Genomic DNA, 24686 nt, shown 5'->3' on the forward strand with positions numbered 1-24686 from the left:
TTTAAGTATGATAATGCTGTTTTGAAAATGCCAAGTTATCTACAACATTGTCATTAAAATTGATTAGTACTTTCTGAAGTCCCTTTGTACTGATTTTATGCCTGCATCAGTATTACTTTTCTTCTGTGTTACCTAATGATGAATTTAAAAAAAACCAGTGGTGTTTGTTGTTTACAGGTTGTATTGAACAGTAGGCAGCTATTGAACAAATGTTATAAGTACAGTAAAGCTTGATCCCTGTGAGAGGTATACCAAAATCATATTGCCAGTATAGACCCTGATTTAATCAATTCACTTAATCTGACTTCTCATATCAGTAGTGTTTTTCCCCTTATTTTTTAGTAATCATCAAAGCAGCAAGTATGGGTTTGGGATTTTTTTTTTTCTCACCACTTTAAAGAGGAAACAAAATTAGTGCTTTGGAGAAGTTGAATTATCATTTGATGTGTGAACTATCACCACATTATTCAATTCAATGTTCCATCAGAAATCCTCCCTGTGGTGCGAGTTGAAAGTCTGTTTTAACTCTGAAAATGTTATTGCCACAGGGGGGTAGAAGATCTGCATGAAAAAATGGGGATCTGAAAATAAGCCCCTCCAGGATTACGATCTGGTGGAAAAATACTGAGCTACAAAGGCAACGATGGTATGTTTGTCTATATATCTTAAATTATTTTTTTTCCCACTGGGAAATTAAGTTGAAACTATCCTGTAAATTGATGGCCATCCTCTAAGGAGGGAGGGGGTTGAATAAACAGTGAGTTTAGGCTTAACTCCTCCCTTAATTTAAACAAATGCATGAATAGAGTACATACTCTAAGGCAAAATCTTCTTTTACAGAGGGAATACCAGGTTACTACTTGCACTGATACCACTGTGGAGAGCCAGCTTTGTATATCTATGTAAAAGTCTGTAGTTACTACCTGTTGTTCTTCCTGCCTCTATATGTTGTCTTTCATTATGATTTAAACTGCTTCCTTCTGACTTCTTTTATGTGAATTTGAGGCTATGAACTCTTGTGTTTATCTGAGATAAGTTTCCATCATTTGTTAAATACCATATACAAAGAAGTCAGTATTAGATCTGGGTAGAATCTCACCTTTGATTGTGGTATGTGCACTGAAGGGATAAACAAACCAACATTTTCATCCATTCTGTCCAGACATTATTTGATTAAACTGCCTCTTACTAAACCTGAGACAACACAAACATCTGGTGTATGTTTTGGTAGTGCTGGCATATCCTATTGATTGAATTTAATTTTCTTACACAGCTTTGATGAGAATTTTGAAAGTGGGGAGCAGTTTGCTTTGGAATACTGAAAGCAAATGAGTTGGGACATTCTAACCGCTTAAGTTGGTACTACCTTCATCAAAGAGCTAAAATGAAGCCCATTAGCTAGATAAAAGCATAAAAGCGAGATAAAACTGCATGCAATACTCGCTCTACTGCTCTGCTGCAAGAGTTGGATGTCTCCAACACATTCATGAATTAAGAATTTATTCTTTGAATGTGAGCTAATGTTATTTCTGACACCATGCTGCTGCCACATTGGTTCTCACTTTGCCAAGAAATAGATTGTATTTTTGCTAGTTAAATGTTGATGACAGTGAAACGAAATGATCCCCCTCCCACTGTATGTGCTATTTTATAGCACTTGGAGCAGTTAGACCAAAGGCGGCGTATACCTCTGTTCTCAGTTACATTCTCAATTCAGAAACAGGATTCAACTGTAATTAAATTTTATGTCATTCTTGCTGGTGTTTCTTTCTCTGAGAAACCAATGAAAGGAGCTGTGCAGCTGCTCTGTGGATGATAATATTATAATGTAACAGCAGCAGCCTGGCTGTGGTGTCCAGTTCTTTGTAGATTTCAGGTTTCTGCCTTGCTGCATTCAGTGCTTCATTCATACTGAAAGAACACTGCAAGACCAAGTGTTTTGTAATAAAGCATAATTTAACTACACATTTCAGGTATAATTTGTATTTTCTGAGGCTGATACGAGGCTAATTGAATGGCTTTGTAGTGTGTTACAGGTTGAACTTCACATGTATGGATGCACTCTCAGCACCCAACTTCAGTTGCAGCTGGGGGTTGGAAATTGTAGGATGCTCCTATGAAGGCTCAGCCACAGCATTTTCCTAATGTAGGCAGAAAAAATCTGTGGTTTGTATCTTGAAATTAGAATGCAATGTGGCATGCTTATTGTGGTAGGAGTGTGTAAGTTAATGGTCTTTATTCATCAAAAATAGAGTAACACACTTTAAAGTAATTTTTAAAGATGATCTGCATAATAAAAGGGAGATTGTACTTGACAACAAATTCTAGGATCACATAGCAAAGGCATATGTGTTTGAGCAGGACGTTCAGTCCTTATAAATATTCAGTGGGCTTATAGAATAGACATTTGTTGTTACCAGAGAAGTCTTCAGGAATTGTAAATGCTAGGTCTTGAATAGAGAAATTGCTCAACAGTGGCATAGCTCATATGCCAGCCTATCGCAAATCTCAAATACTGTCAATTTTGTACATTCAGGTGGTGTGCTGTGGAGATACCTTGTTCATAATTGTCTGCTAGACTGGCCTGAAATTGAAGAATTGAAGTTATAAGGAAGTTAAGTGCATATATGATTTCAGGTTGTTTTTGGTTTGTTTTTTTTTGAGACAGCCAAGTTTTTCTTACCCTGTATGCACAAGTAATAATGCTGGAATGTAGACACTTACTGTTTGGAGTAACTCCTTTTCTGTTTGTCAAAGGTGGTATCAAACCCTGAGAATACATTTGCTTTTCTATGAGGGATCACTAATTGCTATAGGAGTGATACCAGGATCCTGAGACCACTTAAAGGTGCAGGTTGTGACAGACTCTTGGCTTTGGTATGATGACATTTCATATGGTGTAGTCAAGCAGATGGGCATGGTTACGGTCACTGACCTCTTTTCCTCAGTCTTTGCCTGGTTCTTCGGGGGACACTGTGGTTATTTTGCAATTACTTTTGCAGTTTTTTTTATTGTGGAATTCACAGTGTATGGTAATGATTGAGCTGATGAGCTGATGGAGATTGCTATATCTTTCTGCACGTTTCTGGAATCTAACTGTTAAAAATGTTTCTCTGTGTCGTTACCCTTGCAATGCTGTCATAACTATGAGTAGTTTGACAGCCCGCTGTTGAGGACAGCAACTAGTTCTGTCTAATCTAATTAGATGTGATTTCTTCAGGATCCTGGGTAAAGCTGACCTTTCTGTAACTATTCAGAATTTGTAGGTTGTTTCAGCACTTGCGTCAGAACATGCCTGGACTCCTGAAGTTACGAGAAGCGTTTTAGCTTGGTTGGCATTTCACTATTTTCCCTCTGTTACCATTTGCAATTACTTGCGTACACTGCAAATTAAATACACAGGATTTTTTCTTTCTGGTTCAACATTTGCTGTCAGTGAAGGGAAAAAGTGCCATTGGCAGGTTGTACTTTTACCATTTCAAGTTACGAAGCTTGTGAAATAGTTTTCCAAGTGAAACTACAGTCTGTTACTGGAGAATGTTTTCAACATAGTTGTCAGAACTGTGGGGAAGGCAGCTTTGCGCAGGAGACCGTGGGAGAGGAGACTGGCAGTTCCTCTGTAGCCGCTGAATGCAGTATTAGCTTTGAGACTGTTCAAGGAATGCTTAAGATAGTTGATGATCACACACCCATCCAATTCTGCAGGTCTGCTGAAACCTTCTGGTTTTTCATATTTTGAATTTGTACATCTGCTGTCTTACTTGCAATTAATCACATCCAGCTCCTTCTCTTGAGTTGTCTTTCACTTTTTTAGAATAACCAGAATGAAGTTTAACTGGTTTATATTGCAGAGAAGTGAATCTTATTTCCTTTAATGTGAACGAAGTTGTCTGTATCCCTTGACAAGAAAGCAGGAGTTGATACGTGTTTCATCCTGTGTCTGGATACTCTGAAGTACACAGGGATGGAGGTGCTGTCAGCTAGAAATGCGAATACTCTTTGTTGTCTTGAAATTACTTAAGGTTTACATTTACTGCACTCTTGTATGACATAAGTATAGTTTTGAATGGCAGTTTTCCTGCATATTAGAACATGTTGACTTTCCTTTTATTTTTTGTGGCAGTTGGTAGATATATTATGTGAGGAAGCATGTACATCTGCCTGGCTATCTTGACAGCTGAGCTTGTGGTTTAAAAAATTAGAGTAAAGCTTATATATTGTATACTCTTAACAGAAAGAAAAAAAAAAGTAGCTGATAAATATATTTGTCTGACAAAGAGTGATGCTGATTGGGGATTTCTTTGTATGTATTCTGTTTTTTTCCTGCCAGAAAAACAAGTTACTCTATAATTTCATATGGTCCTCTTACATGACAGTAAATATTTCTTGCCTCATTGGGCCACCCACCACTCTTCGAGTAGAGTTTGTAGCCCTCTTTGTTGGCCTTCTGCCTAGAAAGGCAGACTGGACAGGGCTTTGAACAGCCTAGTCTAGTGGAAGGTGTCCCTGCCTGTGGCAGGGGGTTTGGGACTAGATGAGCTTTAAAGGTCCCTTCCAACCCAAACCATTCTATGATTCTATGAAAGGAGGCCTTAGAATAGATTAAAAAGTTACATGCATGTTTTTTTTTTTTCCTTATTGACTGTGGTGCTTTCCTCCCTGAAACAGTAGGATTTTATTAGCATGGCAAATCAGTTAGTGTTCAGCATAAAATACTGGAAGTCATAAAATTTAAACAGATGCAACTGCAGGATTTTCAAGGAAAATCACATTCCTCCTTAAAGATGGTGTTATGCTTTAATACTATGCTTACACAAATAAGTTGGACACAAGTCAAAATGATCACTTCGTAGATTTATTGTAGTTGCTTACAATATAATCTTGACAGTGCATGGGCTTGGAGTATTTTCAGTCGCCTAGAATCCCCTGGGCAGCCTGTGTACCATCAGGGAGAGCAAACGATCAGAATAATGTGGACAGCTGCTCGAGTCCATTTCATGTGAATTGGCACACACTGTGCTAAGTTTGTGATTGAGTAGTAAATAAATGCTGCTTAGAACACTGGTATTAAACCAAGAGCTTGATGTTTATACTCTGTTTTAAAAGAAATTCATTTCGGACACATGGTGTTTGTGAAAAATTATACACGCAGATTACTTGAATGCACTTACTCAAGGAGTGCGCGTATCTTAGGCAAAACTTCCTTCTGCCCATAACAGAGAGAGGGAACAACCTGGCTGTGAGTCAAACACTTCAGTTTGTGGCTGGAAGTTGCAATTAGTGAACAATCCTCACTGAACTGTATAGTGAACAGTAAGGCAACAAACTACAAAGGCATCTTTTCTAACATGTGTGAGGTCCTGTTGACACAGGTCTGGATCTTCAGAGGTATTTAGTGTCTCAGTTTTGATTTGGATCTAAACTGACAAGCAAATTTTTAACCGTATTTTAGCGCTGTGGAGGTAACAGCTTGAAGAGAAGTGTGGGTAAATTATGGTTTTTAACAATAGTATGTCAGACTAAGTGACTGGAGTATACAGTTATTTCAGCACTCAGTATGTAAGCTGAATCCGTGGTGTTGCTAAACAACAGTGCATGAGGCTTCCATTTCAATTTGAGAACGTTTTAATGACGTTTCATTGCGCATTTAAGCATGTGCCTACTTTAAATGCCTTCACTTGTCCTTGGGCTCGCCTCTGCTAGAAACATTTTCTGCTGGAGAATACAGCAGAGTCCCCTAGTGGAAATACGCTAATGGAAGGAATTGTTAACACTGCTGTTCCACCTCTCTGAATAACATAAGCTGACAGGAGCACTCTGCAGTTGGCAAAGCTGTATCTGCATAGGAGCTTTTTGCCGTCACAGCAGGCTGGCGAGTTGCCTTTTTTGTCCATGCTCCTGCCTAGTTAAAGCTCAGCTAGCAAAGCTTGAGCATGGACCTACCCTTAGGTATTGTGGCTTGAATGTGAGAATGAATGAGCTTGCTTTTGTAGGTCTTGTTTGTTATATGACAAGGTGATGAATACATTTTATTCCTTACAGCCAGGAGTAGATAAGTGAGATGTATAAAATGCATGTATTTTCATTTGTGTATGTAAATATGTTCATTAAGTTATCCCTAAAAGGCCTTGAGAGTTGTAGTAGGAGTATGTGCTGTCAGAAGTTTGAGGTACTGGATTTACCAGGTGACTTACATTGGATATTATTTTGTGATTCCGGTGCCAGGGGAAAATGCTGCTAAATCCTTGCTTGTGGTCTAGATCCCAGGAGTACTAACACTTGAGAGGAAAAGATAGATTCTTTATTGTCAGCTGGGATGCATCTGGTGCCCTTGTCCTGTTTTTAATGGAGCGCTGAAGCTGTGATGTACAGGGAAGTCTCTGTGCAGTAAGTGGTTGCTTGACCCTTTCAATGCCTTAAAGGCCTCCTCAAGCTTGTGTGGCATTAATAAGGGAGTTTCTATGCGGGATCTCCTTGTGTAGCTCCCTGTAGGACATAAGTTGCTTTCCTTGGCGTAGCTGCTCTTTGCATGCCGGTCTCAAGTTTTACCCTCAGAGTTAGGCAGCACAGGGACTCAGCCAGGAACTCGGAGAACATCTTGTGGCTGTTGCTGTGTGCCAGGAGCCTGGCAGGAAAGTCTGTGGTGTTACTGAGGCATGTTGTTCTTCATATGGGATAGGGCACAATCCTAAAAAGTGGTGGGGGTGGCTTTTTTCTAATTAAGAAAGAAATGTATTCTCACCACCCCCCCCCCCCCCGCAGTCTGCTCAGAAGCGGCCAGATCTGAAGAAAGATCGAGCTAGAAAAAGCATCTGAGGTTTTTTGGAGTCAGCCCTACTCCTGTCAGGGAGAGAAGGTGGACTGCAGTCTGGAAAGACTGAGGTTTTCTGGCGAAACATTATTAGAGTAAGTAGTTTAGGAGTTTGCCGAGATTTCCTGGTGTTAGGGGTTGCCTCGATGAGGGCCATCAGATGTGTCCCGAGAGAAACGCTCCCCCAAAAAGTTTTGGTTATGAACGGGCTGTCGCAGGTGCAGCCGTCAAGGAGTGTCGTGGGTGCAAGTGGCTGGGGACAGCGAGCAGACGGAGCGACCGGCTGCGGGCCGGGACTGCGCTCTCATCTGTGCCAGTCCTTGCCAGTGTCCGCGCCACCTCTGCTGCGAGAAGCCTGTGTTGCGGGGCGGGGAGGCGAGGCGCTGCCCGCGCCCGCCGCTCCCCGAACCACCTGCGCCGCGGGGCGCGGGCGGCCGGCTGGGCCCCGGCGGTGTTTCCCCCGCCCGCGGGCGGCCCCGCGCTGCGGCGGCGGCGAGTGCCGGCGCGGCACTTCCTGTCTGAGCCGGCGGCGGAAGGATCGCGTGCGCCGCGCGGCCCCGCAGGAAGCGCTGCCGCCGCCGCCGCGCCGTGGCGGTACCCGCGCCGCCCGCTCCTCCCGCCGCGCCGTCCCGCGGGAGCGCGCCCCGCCGCTCCTGCCGCCGGTACCCCTCGCGCGTGCCCAGCGCGCGCCCGCACGCCGGTCAATGTGAAGCCGCTCCGGCAGCGTAAACATGGCGACGTCCCTGCATGAGGGGCCCACGAACCAGCTCGACCTCCTTATCCGGGCCGGTAAGCTGCACTGTGCCTGCGCTGGCGGGAGCGCGGTGGAAGCGGGGGAGCAGAAGCGAGGAAGCAGCGGAGCACGCCGCGCTCCGGCGGCGGGCGGCGAAGCAATGGAGGGCAGTCAGGAAGTGATCACCTTGGTAGCGGCCGGCCCGGCGTGCGGCCGCCGGCAGTGGCGGCCCGCGGCACCTGCCCGCGGCGCGGCGGCGCCGGTACCCCCGCCACCGCGGCGGAAGTTGTGGCGGGGCGGGCGGGGGAGTTTTGCGGGGTTTGCGCGGCCGGGACGAGAACCAGGAAGTGTGCGAGATTGTTGTCCTCCCGCCTCCCCCGGCCCGGCCCGGCCCTCCGCTCCGAGCGCCTCCGCCACGCCGTCTGAGCAGGCAGGCCGAGCACCGCAGAGCTGCGGGCCGTGCGCTGCTCACCCGTGTGTGTGCTCGCCACCCCCCCTCCACCTGTGTCCTTTTAAACTTTGCGGTGGCGGCGGGGCGGGAGGAGGCGCGGCCCACGTGTGCGGTGCGGAAGCGGGGCACACACACACACACACACACACACACACACACACACACAGGGAACACGGGGGCGCCGCCGCCGGGGAGTACGTGGCCGCCCCTCATTTACCTACCCCTCTTCAGCTCCCCTCGCCGACGGGGCTAAGGGCGGCGGGCGCGCCAGCCCGCCCCGACACCGCAAGGGGGGTCGGGCAGGTGCCCCCACGGTGAGGAGACCCTGCCGGAGCAGGGCCTTCAGGCAGCCCCGCGGCGGGAGGAGGTGCGAGGCCGCGGGAGTACGGCTCGCTGCCACCGGTCCCAGCAGGTGCCCACACCTCCTGGCTGCTCTGGGACGCACAGTCAGATAGGGAATATCCCTGCCCACTGGACAGTCGTGGCAAGGGGTACTTACCTGAGCTCTGTTACCCTGTTGGACACACACACTTTGAGAACCAGGCAGTTGGGTTTTGTTGCGTCCGCCACTTCTGATGGTAGCGTACTAAGGTGGTGCTGGGTTTTGTCATTAAGTGTGGTGCAGCCCTGGAGAAAACATGAGTGAGGTTACACTGCTCACAAACACAAATACGATGTCAGACCTCCAGTTCTCCTTGGAAGTTGGACCAGCTCTGATTTTATTGTCTTTACATCATGGAGCTCCACTTTTTAAATTAGTCCTTGGAAGTTGTGCACTGCAGTACAGAGAATAGTAGTATATGTAATGTGTTGTGCAGTTAGAGCCTAGGCACAAGCTGGTCAGCAGTATACCTTCATACTGGCTTGCCATTGACATGGCAGTACGAGCATAAACATGTGCTAAAGGTCAGGCTCTGCCATTTAACTGTGTGTTATGGTACCCTTTTAAAAAAGGGGGGCGAGTTGCCTGATCTTCAGAATGGCTTATTTTATTTAGTACGGAAAATCAGGGCTTGTTGGAGGGGAAGAAAAAACCCCAGAAATGCCCAAAAGACCCCCATGACAAAGCAGTTCTGGTGCAGAGCAGAAACAGCAGAGCCACGCTGCAAGTGTTTGGGCCTTCTCTTGTGTGTGGTGGAGGAAATAGCTTCTCTTTGCCAGCAGAACAGCCTCTACAGGGCTTGCTACTTCAGGAAATTCCACTTATTTGTCTTTTACTTTTGAGTGTTGATTAATAAAGAATGTTTAAAGTAGTTGATTATTGTGTCAGCGGCTTCTTAAGTCACAGTAACTAGATTGCTTATAAGCCAACCCTTAGGTAAATAACCAGTGACCTTTGTATTGCTCTTTCTGCTGTCCTTAGCCCAGCCAACTTAATTCTCTTTTTTTCTTCGTATTTGCATTGCAGTGGGGGACACAGATACCTGCGCACATCTAGTATTCCCATCGTCATACTGTTAGGATACCGTGTCTGTTTACTTATTTATGTATGTAGATGGTATCACGTGGATTTAAGAGAGGAATAATCCTATACCCTAAGGGATTATAGTAATTATGCCTTGCATTTTTCTGTGGCTGCTGGCCTTGGTGTTGACAAAACTTCAGAGCATTTGTTAACTGTGGGAAGAAAGCTGGACCAAAATTATTACTGCTTAAGGTTATCTTAATTCCTGGTTGTAAGAGCAGCTCTGAGATGACTTTGCAAAGATGTGTTTTGGCTTTGTAGCTAATATTTCTGTCACCGTGCTAACACACTGTTCACAGTGAAACAAGTGTTCTGAGATGCTTGCCCTCGTCTTCATTATTGCTTGCCAGTGTGCAGTGGATCACATCATCCTTATCATCCTTAAATTGTGAACAGCTGGAAGTCTTCTGAAGGAACAGAGTCAGCTTTAGGGAAATGCCGGAAAACCCAAGGAGTTGTTCTTCAGTTTCTGAACAAATGCCTGCCATAAAACAAGCAGTAAACTGAAAACGCTTTCTTTTCCAGTCAAGTATTGCATACAGAAAGATTTCTGGGTGTTACCTGTACAGGCAATTCAACTGTTTTTAATTAAAATGTGGCTTCGGCGCCGTTACTACCTTACACTGCTATTTACTGTGGTCTTTTAAATGCTGAGATAAAACAAGCATGTGAACACCAATAAACTTTAATGAGGTCTGTTAGAGTGTGTGTGTAGTCACTCTTGACTGAGTTCCATGCTTGGAATTCTGAATTCTTCATTAAAGTGTTCCTCTAGTTGCCAGATAGTATTAAAGGATAAGCTATTGTTAATCAGGTGCTGCAGTTAAGTGTTGACCTTGTAACTGCAGACATTGATAACTCTTCAGATAAAGAGCTGTATCACAGTTTCAGAAAGTACAATTTTGAAAATTTCAGTCCCATTTTTTTCCCTCCCATCACTTGCTTTAATTCACTTTGTTGCTCTTGTTTTATGTTAAAACTTGGGGCTTTGTTACAAAATGGGTATGTTGCCAGTATTCTCTTCTGTAAAGCTTAAAGTACAGCCCTGTCAGACTTAATTACCAAGTTTGGTATTTTGTAACAGCTGTTGAGAGCCTTGAATTATCTACTGTACAAACTAGTGGTTTAGAGAGTGGAGCTAGGAGACATTAGGTCAACAGTGAAGATAGACATCAAATAGCCTAGTTAACTGTTTTAAAAATCAAAATAACTTTCTCTTCTAAGAGGATTTTTTTTTCCCCTCTTGAAAACAGGCCAGAAACTTTTTTAAGGAATTATTTTAAAATAAAGTGCCAAGGAGTCGGATTTCTTCATAAAAGCAGTAGGATGAGATTTGATTTAAAAGAACGAAAGAGAAATTTGTAGTGGTAGCTGTAATGCATTCTGGTTCGGTAAACGTCAGTTCTCATGTTATTCATTTACTGAAGTTTGGAAAATGTACTTCCACCCATGTATTTTACTTCATTTGGGCAAGCGATATCCCTCTTGAAATGAGTATATAAGGTGACAGAGTTACATATGAAGTTGGATACTCAAGCAATGCAGGCTATTGTAGCTTTGGGAGTCTTGTATATGTACACAGTGGTACCGTAGTTAACAGTATAAATATAATGGAAAATTTATGAATCTGGCATTTTTAAAGAAATGGATGATACACATCATTCTTTGGTTAGAGATTTTTCTGCCTGCTGCCATACTGCTCTTGTGCATCACAAGCTTGAAGGTACTCAGAGAAGATTAAGGTTGCTGTGATGAGGTATGTTTGCATGGCACAAGCTGTACGAGCCTGGAAGGTTCTGCTTAGTAAATAACTGCCAGTGATTTTCTGTTGTGAGGGCTTCCGACTGAAGTTGGCGGGTTTTTTTTCACTGCAGAATCCTAGTCTTTGGTTTGCTTTCCCCCTCCTCTTTGTTGTGAGAAGTGATACCAAATGTGATACAAGTGGCATTTAGTTGGTGACACTGGATATAGCTACCTCTCCGAGGGAGCCTGTTCCCCCCGTGTCATCTTTTGGGGTATCTTGTCTAGCTGTATTTTTCATCAGTATCATCTCTCCTGCCTGAGCACTATGACACTTTTATAGTCTAACAGAGGACGTCTTCCATTAGGATTATTTAGCCTGGCAAAAAGACATTTCAAGTACAAATTTGTGCTGAGATGCAGATTTACATTTTTCCAGATGTATTGGTGCAGTAACATTGCCCAAGCACAACTGAAAACTAATGCACACTGGGTAGAAGAACACTTCTGAGGCTAAAACTGTGGAGAATGTAGCTAGCTGATAAGACGTCAAACTTGGTAATAGTGCTCATTTTAGTAAGTATTTTAATAGATGTGGTTTTGGCAATGTTAAGTTAGTTTGTTAATTGTCATGATAGACAGACAGCATATGTTTTGTTACAGTCAGAGCCAGAAGTGTTACTATTTTTTGCCTTATGTTTTTTATATGACAATTTTAGTGGAGTTCTAGGTAAGTCATGTTGGAAAAAAGTTTGTGAAGTGTGTATTTCCAAATGCCAGAAGCTTTTGAGGAGTAGATGGTGCCAGTTTTATTGGAAATGGAGGGGTTACTTAGGGCAGAGGTTGGGTGGCTCCTTTGCCCCTCTGCTTTGCTGATAGGGTTTTGCAGCCTTAGTCTCTAATGCTGGGGTTAGGGGGGTTCATCTCCTTTCCCTGCACTCCAGCCCCTCAGCAGAATGCCAGAGTGCTGTAAAAGTACAGGCATGGCTCTTGGCTATCGTTTTTGCCTTGTTCCTGCCCTCTGTTCAGTACCTCTTGCATGTGGTGCAGCATCTAAACTGTTCCCTAAAGGAAATACTTTGGATACACACAAAAATTTTGTATGCTTTTAAGCATTTAGGGGATGACAACTTCAATATTTGAATTCAGTACTTTCCTGCAACTGAAATTTGGCAACTGCTGTTTGAGTTTCATTATAGAATTGCTTTATAGACTGAACCTGATACCTGCACAGAACCTAGCGAGCTAGTTGGTCCCCAAAACTGTTAACTAGCAGAAACAGAAGTGAGAATGGTACAGCTCTTTGCTGCAGGGGAGGCAGAGGAGTTGGTGAGAAGGCTTTGCTGACCTACTTTAAATCTTTTTTTCTAGAATAATAATACATTAAATGTTGATTTGGACTTTCCGGTTTCTAATTTCAGTATTGGTGTACAGTTGATACATTCCCCATTCCTGGCAATGTCCCTATCTCTGCAAGTGTTGAAGGCCAGGCTGGATGGAGTTTTGAACCACCTGGTCCTAGTGGAAGGTGTCCCTGCCCGTGGCGGGGGGTGGTTGGAACTAGGTGATCCTTAAGGTCCCTCGCAACCCAAACCATTCTATGATTCTGTGCTTTATAATGACTATCTGAATATTGTTCCTGTATTCTGATGATCAGGGAAGGTTTTATCTGGTAGATGCAGGGAAACTTTTAAGTCATCAATTTCTGTGCAGCTGAAGCTTTTCTTTAGAAAGAAGAATGTTTAGGTGGAGAGCTTCCTGCAGGGCCACTCAGTTTCAGTGCAGTCATTCAGCCTCTGGCTTGGGACACCTCCAGACTGCTTGGGAAAGAAACAGCAGCTTCCCCAGGCATGGGGAGCACCTAGGACCTGCAGCTGGGGAAAGGGCTCGGAGTGCAAAACTGCTGTTGATTGCCACTGGTTATCCCAGGGACAGAGTGTGTATAGAGACCCTTTCCTTTAGCCTGAGTTTCCTACACGCTCAGATAGGTTTTCGTTGTTCCCAGCCTGGGGTGAAGCAAGTGGTGGTGGAATGTCAGCTTTATCGGCACCTTCTGTTCCAAAAGATAAAGCCCCCTAAACAGCATTGCTGCAGAGGGCTGCAGTGGGAATCCCCGCAGCCAGCTAGTGGGTGGGCATCCGGCCTGGGTCAGCCAGATGTTTCAGTCCTCCAGAATTTTCCATTTGTGATACTTCCAGATTTCGTTCACTTGCAGCTTCTGGTTTATATGTTTAGTCCTTGTGTTTAGGTCAGCTGCAGTATGCTGGAAGGCTTTCCCCCATGTGTGCTGGCATTAATTTGTTTCTTAGGCCAGAAGCAACACTAGTAGTGTTTTCCCTTCTTTATCTAAATAAACATCAAGTTGGTCCTTAGACTGTCTCAGTAACAGGATAGGTGCCCTGAAGTTCTTGTAGAACATGATTGCAGAATCCTCTTTAGCTCTCTGACGCTGGAGATAGGTGACCCTGCCTGTGCTAAAGATAGATTTCCTGGGCTGCCGGAGCAGTTGGGCTTTGAGCAGATGGCCATACATGGAAAGAGCAACAGGGAGAGTGCTGGCGTTACCTCTGCGAGACAGAGGGTCATGGGCAACAGGTGCTGCCACTGCCACCACCACCGCCTGTAAAAACCTTTGCGAGGGTGAGCAACATAGGCTGGGCCGTGAGCAGGACCCTGGGTTTAATTGATAAATGGGGGTTTCCTAGTGTCGCTGCTGCAGTCTGTGCTGTATCAAACTTTAAAATGTGATCTTTTCAAGTTACTTTAATTACGTAGTGTTTGTAGACTTTCTGAACTTGGAAAAAAAGAGATCATTTCACCTTCTTCCTTTAGTTGTTGCTTAAAAAAACCTCAGCCCCTGCATACTGTTTATGCTTTGTGTTTTGTTTTTTAGTAACTAAGCCTGCTAAACCCAACTCTCATAGAATTTACATGTCAGAAAATGAAACTGGATATATGTTTTGCAAACCAATCTTGTATTTTTATCTATGTATATATAATGTTTATATAACCTTGTATTTTTTATATATATATGTTTATCCAAACAGAAAATACGAAGAGAGGTGACCTTTAGATTTTAATGGGGTAATAGTTGGAGATGGTACTAGTTCCCTGCTCTGCTGTGTCAGTTTGTAACCATACTCACTACAGTCTGGTTTGTTGTGGTTAGCTTAAAGGCAGAAGACAAATCCTAGAAGTCTGCTTTTGTCAGCTCGTGATCACCTCATAGAAAGGAGGAGCATGGTTGTGAACCAGAAATCTATTTGGGAGAAGTGACAGTGTTGGTTCTGCTTGTCTTGTGTTGTCCCTACACATTTCTGTTGACAGGAAGATACAAAAGGTGTGAAGACACCTGACAGTTTTGGGATTATCATGCTTAAGGCTGAATATTGCAGTCGTACAGCAATAAGCAATTTTCTAACTAATCTGGTCTTAAATTTTATGCTTCTGTAGTGGAGGCATCGGTTCATGGAAGTAATGTGCACTGCAGGGATAAGACAATTGAAGCTGCAGAGGCCTTGCTTCATATGGAGTCTCCTACCTGCCTGAGAGATTCCAGGAGTCCTGGTATGTGAGCTTTAGTTTCTGCTCTGTGGGCCTTTTCTCCTTCCACTAATTAGTAAAATGAGCAAATTGGGAAAGCTGCTTCTGTGGAGGATTGCTGCTTAAAACACTTTTTTCCTTATTTTTCTTTCATATGGTTTTCTTACTGCAAAATTATGGATTTATTTGAGTTTCTACAGGATTTCTCTACCTGTAACAAGCATACTTACAGATAAATCGTTTGTCTGAAAAAGGTTGTTTGGTAGAGATCTATGAGTAGTTACACATTTAAAATGAACTTCTCCGTCTGAACATCGGGAAATACTTTTTCACTGTTCAGGTGACCAAGCACTGGCACAGGCTGCCCAGAGAGGTTGAGGAGTCTTCATCCTTGGAGATACTCAAAAGGCGTCTGGACACTGTCCTGCACAACCATTTCTAGGTGGCCCTGCTTAAGCAGGGGCTGGACCAGGTGCCCTTCAGAGGTCACTTCTAACCTTACCGTTCTGTGGTTCTGTGAATTTGACATTTTAAATTGCTAAAATAAAGAGTTACATTAAGGGAAAGATATTTTTATTTGTGTTCCTATTTTAGAATTAATATCTGAATACACTGTGCTGCAAAGTATTACCAGTTAAAAAACCCAAAACTTAATTTGATGATTTCTTCAACTTGATGTTCTTTTTGAAGTTACTTAGTATATGTTGGGTGAAGTAATGGTTAAACTGAAACCCAAAAGCTACAAAATAAGAAATGGAGATCAGAGTAAGGATCAAAGGTTAAGCTTTAATTTGTTTCATTTGAAGTTGAGTTTCGAAAAATATTGGTGTCATACTTGTTCTATGCCTAACAATACTGGCAGGCGTGCATATTTTAGGGAATTGGTTTGATTTTCTAGGTGACAAGTTGTTGGAGCAGAATTTTGCTATACTACTGCATATTCTTTGATTAAAATAATTTCATAATAATTTCATACTTTCAAGATAGACTAAAATAATAGAAACTTCATCAGGTACTTCCCCTCCACCCTTCCTTCCTTTGCTCATAGTGAAAACTTTTGTCTCTCTTTGTGTGTCAAACCCAGAATTTATCCATGCAGCCATGAGACCTGATGTGATCACAGAAACGGTAGTGGAGGTATCAACGGAGGAATCTGAACCGATGGATGCATCTTCTGTTCCAACTTCTCCTGATATCCATGAACCAATGAAAAAGAAAAAAGGTATGTATAGCTCTTTGCAGGAGCAATCTCAGAGTTTATTTATCATGTGCACTGCTGCAGACTGGGTGATTGACACTGGTGGAGATAGGTTAGATGATCTGATTTCTCTGCTCATATTATCAGACTGACTAGAGGCTGAAATGTGGGTTCCTAGAAAATGGGTCTCCAGCAAGAAAAAAGAAAGGCAAGAGAATGGGGTTTGCCAAGCCATAAAGGAAAATATGAGTTCCTTGTTGTCTTCTTTAAGCACAGTTTACAAAGTGGAGGAAGGGTAGAGAAGAATTCAAAGAGAACTTGTGTGGGTAAGCATTGGTGTCTGAAACATGGAAATATTTGGGGAATGGGTAGACTCAGGATTCTTCCAATGAAACAGCAGGGTAAATAGTAAGCTACAAAACCATAAATTAGTTTACAGAATCAGTACAAGATCTTTCTTGTGAGAGAGAGCTATCTTCTTTGTCTGATTGGCATGTCTTGAAGGAGAAACTATTCAGAATAGTGTTGGAGTTCACAGTTACCAGTGAGAGATTGGCACCTGGTGGAAGTTTCTCTCTGGTCTAGCAGTTTTCTTACAGGCATCAATACAATTCATATAACTGAAGGAATGTTGTTGTATTAGAGCTTCCAGGCATGCTAAGATGGAATATTTACTTGTAATTTAGAGGAAAATGCAATGTAGTTATAAAGTGATATAAATACAAGATCTGTGAATTTTAGATTTAATAAAAACACACATAACTGTAACTCTACAGTAAATTACATAAGCAAGAAAATGATGATTAAAGGTTTTCTGTAGATTTAATCAGTAGTCATACACTGGATTTAAACTATTTCTTTGTATTCAACTGCGTGTTTGAATAGTCATTACTGGGTACATTGTGTTACAGGGCTGTGCTTAGGAACTTTGGAAATTTTATGAAGGTTATTTTGTAAATATTTTTTTCCTATTAAAATCCCTGCTCTTAATTGTTTAAGGTTATTCAGCCCTAGTTACAGAGCCATTAACTTTGGTCTGCATAATTAATGCCTGTTGAAATTCAGTGTTTAATAAAGAGCATTGTTCATCAGAAAAATTAATGCTGTTGTGCCTGAGGTAGGCGCTTTAATTGTTGCTGCTTGCCTTTAAGTGAAGGTAGAAGCATGGAATGTTTACAGCCTGCTGCTGCCGTGGGGTATGATCCTCTTCCCTGCCTGTTTACCTTGAGTAAAAAGGTCAGCGGAAGTGTGAAATGATGAGGAAGCCTCAGGTCTTGCTGGGAGAGGATTTCTATGGCATGGGCAGGTAGGCAGCTCTAAGCTTGCTTCTGACAGAGTCCTTCCCTCTGGAGCCTGCTTGGAGGTGCAGGCAGAGGGTAGGAGGAGGTGTGTGGGAGCCCTGCCAGCCCACAGTGAGACCGGGCAGGGCACCCCACTTGTGGGCAGCTGAGGTTGTGGCACAGGTAGGCTGCCAGCAGCACCTTGAGCTGTCCTGCATCCCTGAGGCTGTGGGTGCTGCTTGGAGGTGTCTTAATGCCCTGCCTGCCATATGCGAGTCCTGTGCGGCACCACTCAATGTTGAGTGAAAGCTTTTGTCTGTAGCTTTTAATGGACAGGTGCAAGGTGGAAATGAATGTTTACTGTTTCAGTAGTAAAATTTCTTAGGAAGACTGATGCTTTGGTCAACACCCATGCTAGGATGCAAAAAACATAGCAGAAGAAGAAATAAGACATTTCAGAGAAAACTGGACACTACAAAGTTTTACTTCATGCATGTGGTGCTTACCTCACCTGCCATTAACTTGTCTGAAATTGAGTTAAATCTGATTCTGAAACAAGCAATGAAATGATGAGTTAAACTGGATGGGCAGTAGTCGTAATAATTGAAGAATTTTAAGTTTATCCATACCTGTAGCAAGGAAATGGCAGGGGAAAATATGCACAAGCTACTTCTTTCAGCAGAGGCAAACTGTAAAATACTTTTATTCTGTGGATGATTAATACTCTTTTTCCCTCCCATGTTTATGTGCAGCTGGCCGTAAACCGAAGACCCAACAAATACCTGATGGGTCTCCAGATCTGGGTATAAAGAAGAAACCTCGAGAAGGCAAAGGTATGTTTTTCCATTTATTGAGTCTTTAAAATCATGCAGTGTATATGTATTATATCTGTCCCAGGAAATACACAGATCTTTAAAATTTTGCTGGATGAGTTTGTACTGACTTCATTAATTTTATTTGATATCTTGAGATTTGTCAAGATCTAGCACAAGGATGTGTGGAGCTGCTCTAGAAGTGCCCTGCAATACGCTTTGATTTTTCATTTGCTTTGCTTTGTGTTTATTGACTTGTGCTGTCTTTTGTGTTAACTCACTGCTAGACACGTAATTTGTTAAGCTACTGCTGAAAGGCTTGTTCTCAAGTAGATGCAGTTTATGGGCGTTTGTAATGGTGATGGTTGAAAGTAAGTTTTCTTAGTTCACAAACTTCAGTGGGAATATGTGGCTTGACTAATAAATTTAGTTTGGCTTAAAGAGAAAAACAGTGATACGCTGCTTCACTGGTTGAGTGAGGAATTTGTGCAGGAGAGTCATACTTGGCTAATATTTCTACTGACAAAAACTGGATACTTTCTTGAACTTCAAGCCCCTGCTATTCACCTAGCAGGGAGACAGACTAGAGCATTTGCTCACAGGTCACCTTTGAGTTGACATACAGTGTGTCACTCTTCCCCTGGTTATAGGTGAAAAATGTGGATCTCTTTCCCATTTGCCTCACTGAAAGTCATTTGGAGATGTTGCTATAGCTAGAAGAAGGAAAGTTCAGTGACTTTCAGTGGTAGCATTCTAGCTGAATGTGCAGTAGTCAGCTCCACTATTATTTTGGGATTTGTTTGAAAGCAAGGTCTCTGTTTACGTAATTGCTTATCTGAGATACAGCTCCTGAGCTGTCAACATTTGTTAGTAGGGCAAGGAAGAAAGAGACTGACATTGTGCAGATGTTAGCTTATGAAAACCAGCACAACAGTAATTAAAGTTCCCTACAGTGGCCACCATTGCTGTCTTTGGATTTGGGTGTAGCAGTCTGCCTCAAGGGAGATCACAGATACTGCATCTGCTTTACTGAAAAATACATCTTGGGTGGGTATTTTTTGTTTTGTGTTTTTATTTTGTGTTTTTTTTTAGTATTCTAAAAGCTTTCTTAGCTTTTTTAATTTTGATTTTACTATTATGGATTTTCATTATGTGAATAGTACTGTGTCCCGGTTCTTAGTTTACTGCACAAATAACTTGGAGAAAGGAGGCCCATCTTTCTGTACCTTCTAGTTTTTGTCTGTACTGGTGATTTCATTCTATAGCTGTTTGTCTTATTAAGTGGGAGATGGTCCTGCTTTGTATTGTTTTTTTATTTCTGTGGTTCCTCATAGTGATCTACTTCTGTCTATAGTTTTCACAGGGTATTTCTTTCCATATTTTACACTACAAATGGCATAAAATACATGCTTTTTCTTAATGTTGGCAGACTTGATATCTTTTTTGGTGCAAAGTGAGGCAGATGTAAATCTGATTTAATTGTGCCTTCAGTTTATTATACAGGAGGAACTGGAGACTTCTTAGTGTTTTTAATTAAAGCCAGATAGTACTATTTTTTTGTCCTCACATAGTGGATTGGCAGCTCAGGCATGGTTTCTCTTTACATACTATTTTTTTTGCACAAATACTCTTGTAGAAATTGTATGTGGCTGGGAGGAGCAAAACTGTCTTTGAGCTTCTCCACGTGGATGCTGGTACCAGTGCGACAGTTTGTTGATACACACAGCACTATGTACCATTCCTGTAGTTTCTGGCAATTAATCCTTCTATTTTGAGATGGCAGCTAACATTCTCAAGTAGCTGGCAGCTGTAATAACTGGCTGGCCACAGAAAATGCCTTTCATTGTGCAAAACCTACTCTGTGTTAAGATAGGTAGTAATAACCTGTCCTACGAAGGCAGGTTGAGAGAGTTGGGCTTGTTTAGGCTGGAGAAGAGAAGGCTTCGGGGGGACCTTAGAGCAGGTTTGAGTGCCTAAAGGGGCCTACAAGAAATCTGTAGAGGGGCTTTTTACAAGGGCATGTAGTGACAGGACAAAGGGGAATGGCTTTAAGCTGAAACAAGGTAGATTTAGGTAAGATAAAAGGAAGCCTTTCACTGTGAACGTGGTGAGGCACTGGAGGGACAAAGGTTGCCCAGGGAAGTTGTGGCTGCCACACAATTTTGTGTTTGCCACACAACTCTGATGCTATGATTTTCTTCTTCTTTTTGCTTTACGAGGAAATGGAAATGTCAGTGCATTTTCTGATACTGAAGGACAGGAGGATGTAACATCCTGAACTCTTCTTACAGATGAAGGTTGCAGTGACTTGGAACACTCCCACACTTCTTTTCAAGAACTGAGAAGGGGTGCAGGATTAAACAGGCTCCTGCACTGTGTAGCAGATCACTTGGATTGGCTCCTTTCAGAATGTAAATATTTATGGAAGCTTTATGAAACAGAATGAAGGAGTGTGTGCAGGTTGCATTATATAGGATCCTCTCTGTAACATTTGCTTGTAATTCAGGTCATTCAGAGTTACCTACGTATGGAGGACTTTCTGTTATCTTTAAAAGTGGGTTTCTAATATTTAAATGTTTTCTGGTTATAGGAAATACAACGTACTTATGGGAGTTTCTTCTGGACCTTCTCCAGGACAAAAATACTTGTCCTCGATACATTAAATGGACTCAGCGAGAGAAGGGAATCTTTAAACTTGTGGACTCAAAAGCTGTTTCCAAGCTATGGGGAAAACACAAAAACAAACCTGACATGAACTATGAGACTATGGGAAGAGCTCTGAGGTAAAAACTCTTAAGCTTTATGTTTTCTACTGTAATTTTAAATCTGATTCTTAATTTTGCCTATAGAAATGTAGGCAGATAGTTTCAAAATTTTAAATGCTTTGGCCTCTTGCTGACTTGGCTGTTTAAAAAGCCTCAGTGTCTTGCAGTTCCTGTTGCTTTTTATGTTATCAGTTAATGTTCAGTTTAGCTCCTGAAGTATATATTTAAAAGGTCAGATTTTTTTTTTTTCAGCTAGATGCTTCAGATGCTCTGCCAGTTTCTTTCTGTATTTTCTCACTTTGTAGATTTTACTGTGGCTACTTCAGATTTTCCTCTGAGCACAGAACGGTGTTTTCTTCAAAATCTGTCACTATGTTGGTTACTACTTAATTACACTTTTCTTCCAGATACTACTATCAAAGAGGAATCCTTGCGAAAGTTGAGGGTCAGAGGCTTGTGTATCAGTTTAAGGAGATGCCAAAAAATATAGTTGTCATAGATGATGACAAAAGTGAGTCCTGCAGTGAAGATTTAACAATGCCTACAGATGAAAAGTCATTGGAAAGAGTGTCTTTATCTGCAGAAAACCTTCTAAAAGCAGCAACCTCTGCACGTGGAGGAAAAAATCCCTCTCCATTAAGCTGTACCAGAACAGAAAAAGCAGTCACCAGAGTTGTGAATATTGCCTCACCAACGCGCGATACATCATCATCTCGTCCCTCAACTACCACTACTACTGTCCCAGCAACGACAACTCCAAGGTTTGTATTAATGTGGCTTGGGCTTGTCATTTGGTAATGACAAGCAATTTTTTGGCTAGAAAGCTGTCTTTTAGTTTTTTTGGTTTATGTTTTAAATGTTGGAAATCATTTCTGATGTGTAAGCAGCAGTGTAACTTGACAGAATACTATGAAAGTCTGGTTTATGTGATCAGAGCCATCTCTTAATATGCTTGCCCTTACACGTTTTAATATTATATATTCAGAGGGAAGGAGAGATGAATGCTGCTGAATTTCCAAAGTCCTGTTGTTAGATGTGCAAAAGGTTTGGGTGTTTCTTGTTTGTTTGCTTTTACCATTAAAAATCTGTAAGTACTAGATTTGTCTATCCCTGTTGTCATCTCTAAAAGTGCCCTGTGTTTTGGTGTAGAAACACCCATCTATCTTTATTTTGCAGGACTGTACGTGTGGCAATGCAAGTGCCTGTTGTAATGACCTCTCTGGGACAGAAAATCTCCACCGTGGCAGTGCAGCCGGTAAATGCAGGGTCACCGTTAATAACCAACACAAGTCCAACAGCAGCAACAACTCCAAAGGTAGTAATCCAGACAATCCCTACTGTGATGCCAACCTCTGCTGAGAACGGAGACAAAATCACAATGCAGCCTGCCAAAATCATTACGATCCCTGCCACGCAACTGACGCAGTGTCAGTTACAAACAAAAACGGGCCTCTCTGGGTCAGGAAGTATTAACATCGTGGGAACCCCGTTGGCTGTTAGAGCACTAACCCCAGTGTCTATAGCTCATGGGACACCAGTAATGAGACTATCGGTGCCTGCTCAGCAGGCATCTGGCCAGACTCCTCCCAGGGTGATTAGTGCAGTTATAAAAAGTCCAGAAGTCAAATCAGACACACCGGCTTTAAAACAGGATCGTGAAGTGAAAACACTGCAGCTGGTAAAAGAAGAGAAGCCGGCAGAGGGAAGCAAGACTGTAACCCATGTAGTAGTAGTTAGCACGCCCTCAGCTATTGCTCTTCCTGTAACAATGAAAAGAGAAGGAATCATAACGTGTGAGAAATGAAGAATTGGCTGCTTCCAGCATGGACTTGTAGACTGTTACGGTTTTGAATATACTGACATAATGGGGGGGGGGGGGGGCGGGAAGTGATGCAATCACCAAGTCGAAAAGGAGAGTTTTGAAATGTCAATAAACATGCATATGTTGAAGACTTACTGCAAAAAAAATTTATTTTCCCGTGTTTCAGTGGGAATTGAACCACATTTATAATGCTGACAAAAACTTCCTCTTCCAGTTGGGAAACAGCTGAACCTGCAGAGAAGGCAAGAGAGAGGAACTGAAAAGGGACCAAACAGTTCACTACGTTACCCGTTACCAAGTTACACTAAGACCTGGAACACTAAAAAGAGAGCTGTGTGAGAGGTTTGCCTTGGCTTTTAGTTTTCAGGGGGAGAGGAAAGTCTCATTGTTACAAAATTTGATGCATGTTCTATGCATACCAGCAATTACTACTGTGTGCCCGCAGTACTCAACTGGTGCTATGTGAAAAACTCTGCTCCTAGGTATTGTAGAATGTGAAATAAAGGAGAAGATTAAAGAGCTTCTAAATGAAGACAGAGACCTAGAGGGATTTTTTTTTTTGTATCATACAGCTTAAGCAGATTCAAAATGAAAGCCTTAGACTGATTTTCAGTTATCTTTCTTGAAATAAGCTAATGGCTTGTTTGTGTAAAGCTTTTTTATTAAAACAAATTTTTTAAAAATCTTGTACCTAGCACAGTATTGTTATAGAATTACATGTAACATATTTTGTATGGTAGTTAAAAGTCTGTCTAAATTTCTTAATTGTGGACAAAATGGCAGCAGGCTTTCCGCCTTCTGCTGGAACATACCTGTGTCTCTCACTTAGCCTTGACATCCGTGCATACATTTCAGTTTCAGCTCTACCCTGTCACTTGAAAGGTCACGCCCAGCATGAGCTTTTGTCAGGTAGTTCTAAACCTGTAAATTTTTTTAGTTGAAGTTAAAGAGGGAAGTACCAGTGTTCAGAATGAACTATAATAGTTTGTATATTCAACATTTGAAGTATATTCTATTTTGTTGTACTCTTGTTTCAAAGTGTATTCAAGTAGGTTTTACTGAAATATAGAAATGAAATTTAATGGTGTTTGGTCTGCTTTTTTTTTTTACTTTATCCTTTCAAACTATTAAACACCTTCTTTGCTTATTTGAAATCTTCCAGGCATTCAGCATAAGATAGCTGATGTAGTGTGGAAGTTTGGAGCTCCTCACTACTCCTGTACTGCGCATGGCTGACCAACTCACACAGTACACTGAAGTATTTTTCAGTGAAATACCTGTGAAGCTTGCAGTAGCTGGTGAGGTAACTTCTGACAGGGGTCTAGTTCTGTAATGCCTGTTTAGGACAGTAGGCATACGCAGTGTTCTTACATTGTGGCTAATCATACGAGTGCTTGTAGAATAACTTGAGTAGCTTAAGAAGTTACTGCCCTCCAGCTAACAACTTTGCATTAAAACACAACTTTGTATGTGCTCCCAAATTGTTTTAATGCAAAGAAGACTGTTTGCTTAAGTGACTGAGACTCAAATTGGTAAGTTCTGGAGCTATGTGAGCTACGTGTTCCTCCAACCACACCTTGATTTCCCAAGGCTGCATTGCAAAGGAAAGGTAGAAATAAGAGGACTAGGCTACTCCAGTGTACAAATCTTTCTTCTCATAGAGGCAAACTGGAAGTATTGGTAGGGAGAAACTGTGAGAAAAGAGAAATACTGAGTTTTACTGGTAGTCCTTTCTATGTAGTTGCCATTGACATTTCCGACTTTTAATATTTTGGCTTCAGCAGAAATACGTGACTTTAGGTAGACTTTTTTTTTTTTTTTCCTGAACAAAGTAAGTATCTAAATAGGTTTTCTGTTTATAGTTGCACTGAAGTCACAGGTATCATGATACATTACTACAGGGTAGACCTCGGGTGAGAACACACAGTACACAAATTGCTCTGTAGCTGCAGTCCATGTACAAGAATTTGGCTTAAAATAGATGTAAGGTAGCTTACCTTGTTTTCATGGGGACCACACTGGCATTGCAAGAGTTACCAGAGAAAGCAGCACATCAGCTTGTGGGT

General features: G+C 42.2%; 1 protein-coding gene across 3 annotated transcripts in view; it reads left to right on the forward strand.

Moving 5' to 3' along the window:
* Nucleotides 1–23702, forward strand: part of ELF2 (E74 like ETS transcription factor 2) — a 35805-nt gene extending 12103 nt beyond the window's left edge. The window contains exons 1-7 of one of the 3 annotated variants that reach the window (XM_057432229.1): nt 7466–7600; nt 14654–14767; nt 15828–15965; nt 17974–18054; nt 20624–20816; nt 21206–21559; nt 21975–23702. In XM_057432229.1, the coding sequence (XP_057288212.1) occupies nt 7543–7600; nt 14654–14767; nt 15828–15965; nt 17974–18054; nt 20624–20816; nt 21206–21559; nt 21975–22602 (1566 nt within the window). In that variant the 5' untranslated portion in view covers nt 7466–7542 and the 3' untranslated portion in view covers nt 22603–23702. Of the gene's footprint in view, nt 1–7465; nt 7601–13777; nt 13841–14653; nt 14768–15827; nt 15966–17973; nt 18055–20623; nt 20817–21205; nt 21560–21974 lie in introns of those variants that run through there. The other 2 variants (XM_057432228.1, XM_057432227.1) reach the window with 2 other exon arrangements.
* Nucleotides 23703–24686: the final 984 nt, after the last annotated feature.

The sequence above is a fragment of the Pezoporus wallicus genome, unplaced genomic scaffold, assembly GCF_028554395.1.
Source record: "Pezoporus wallicus isolate ANWC-B61680 ecotype Strahan unplaced genomic scaffold, APGP_CSIRO_Pwel_v1 contig_6872, whole genome shotgun sequence".
In the NCBI taxonomy this organism is placed as follows: domain Eukaryota; kingdom Metazoa; phylum Chordata; class Aves; order Psittaciformes; family Psittacidae; genus Pezoporus; species Pezoporus wallicus.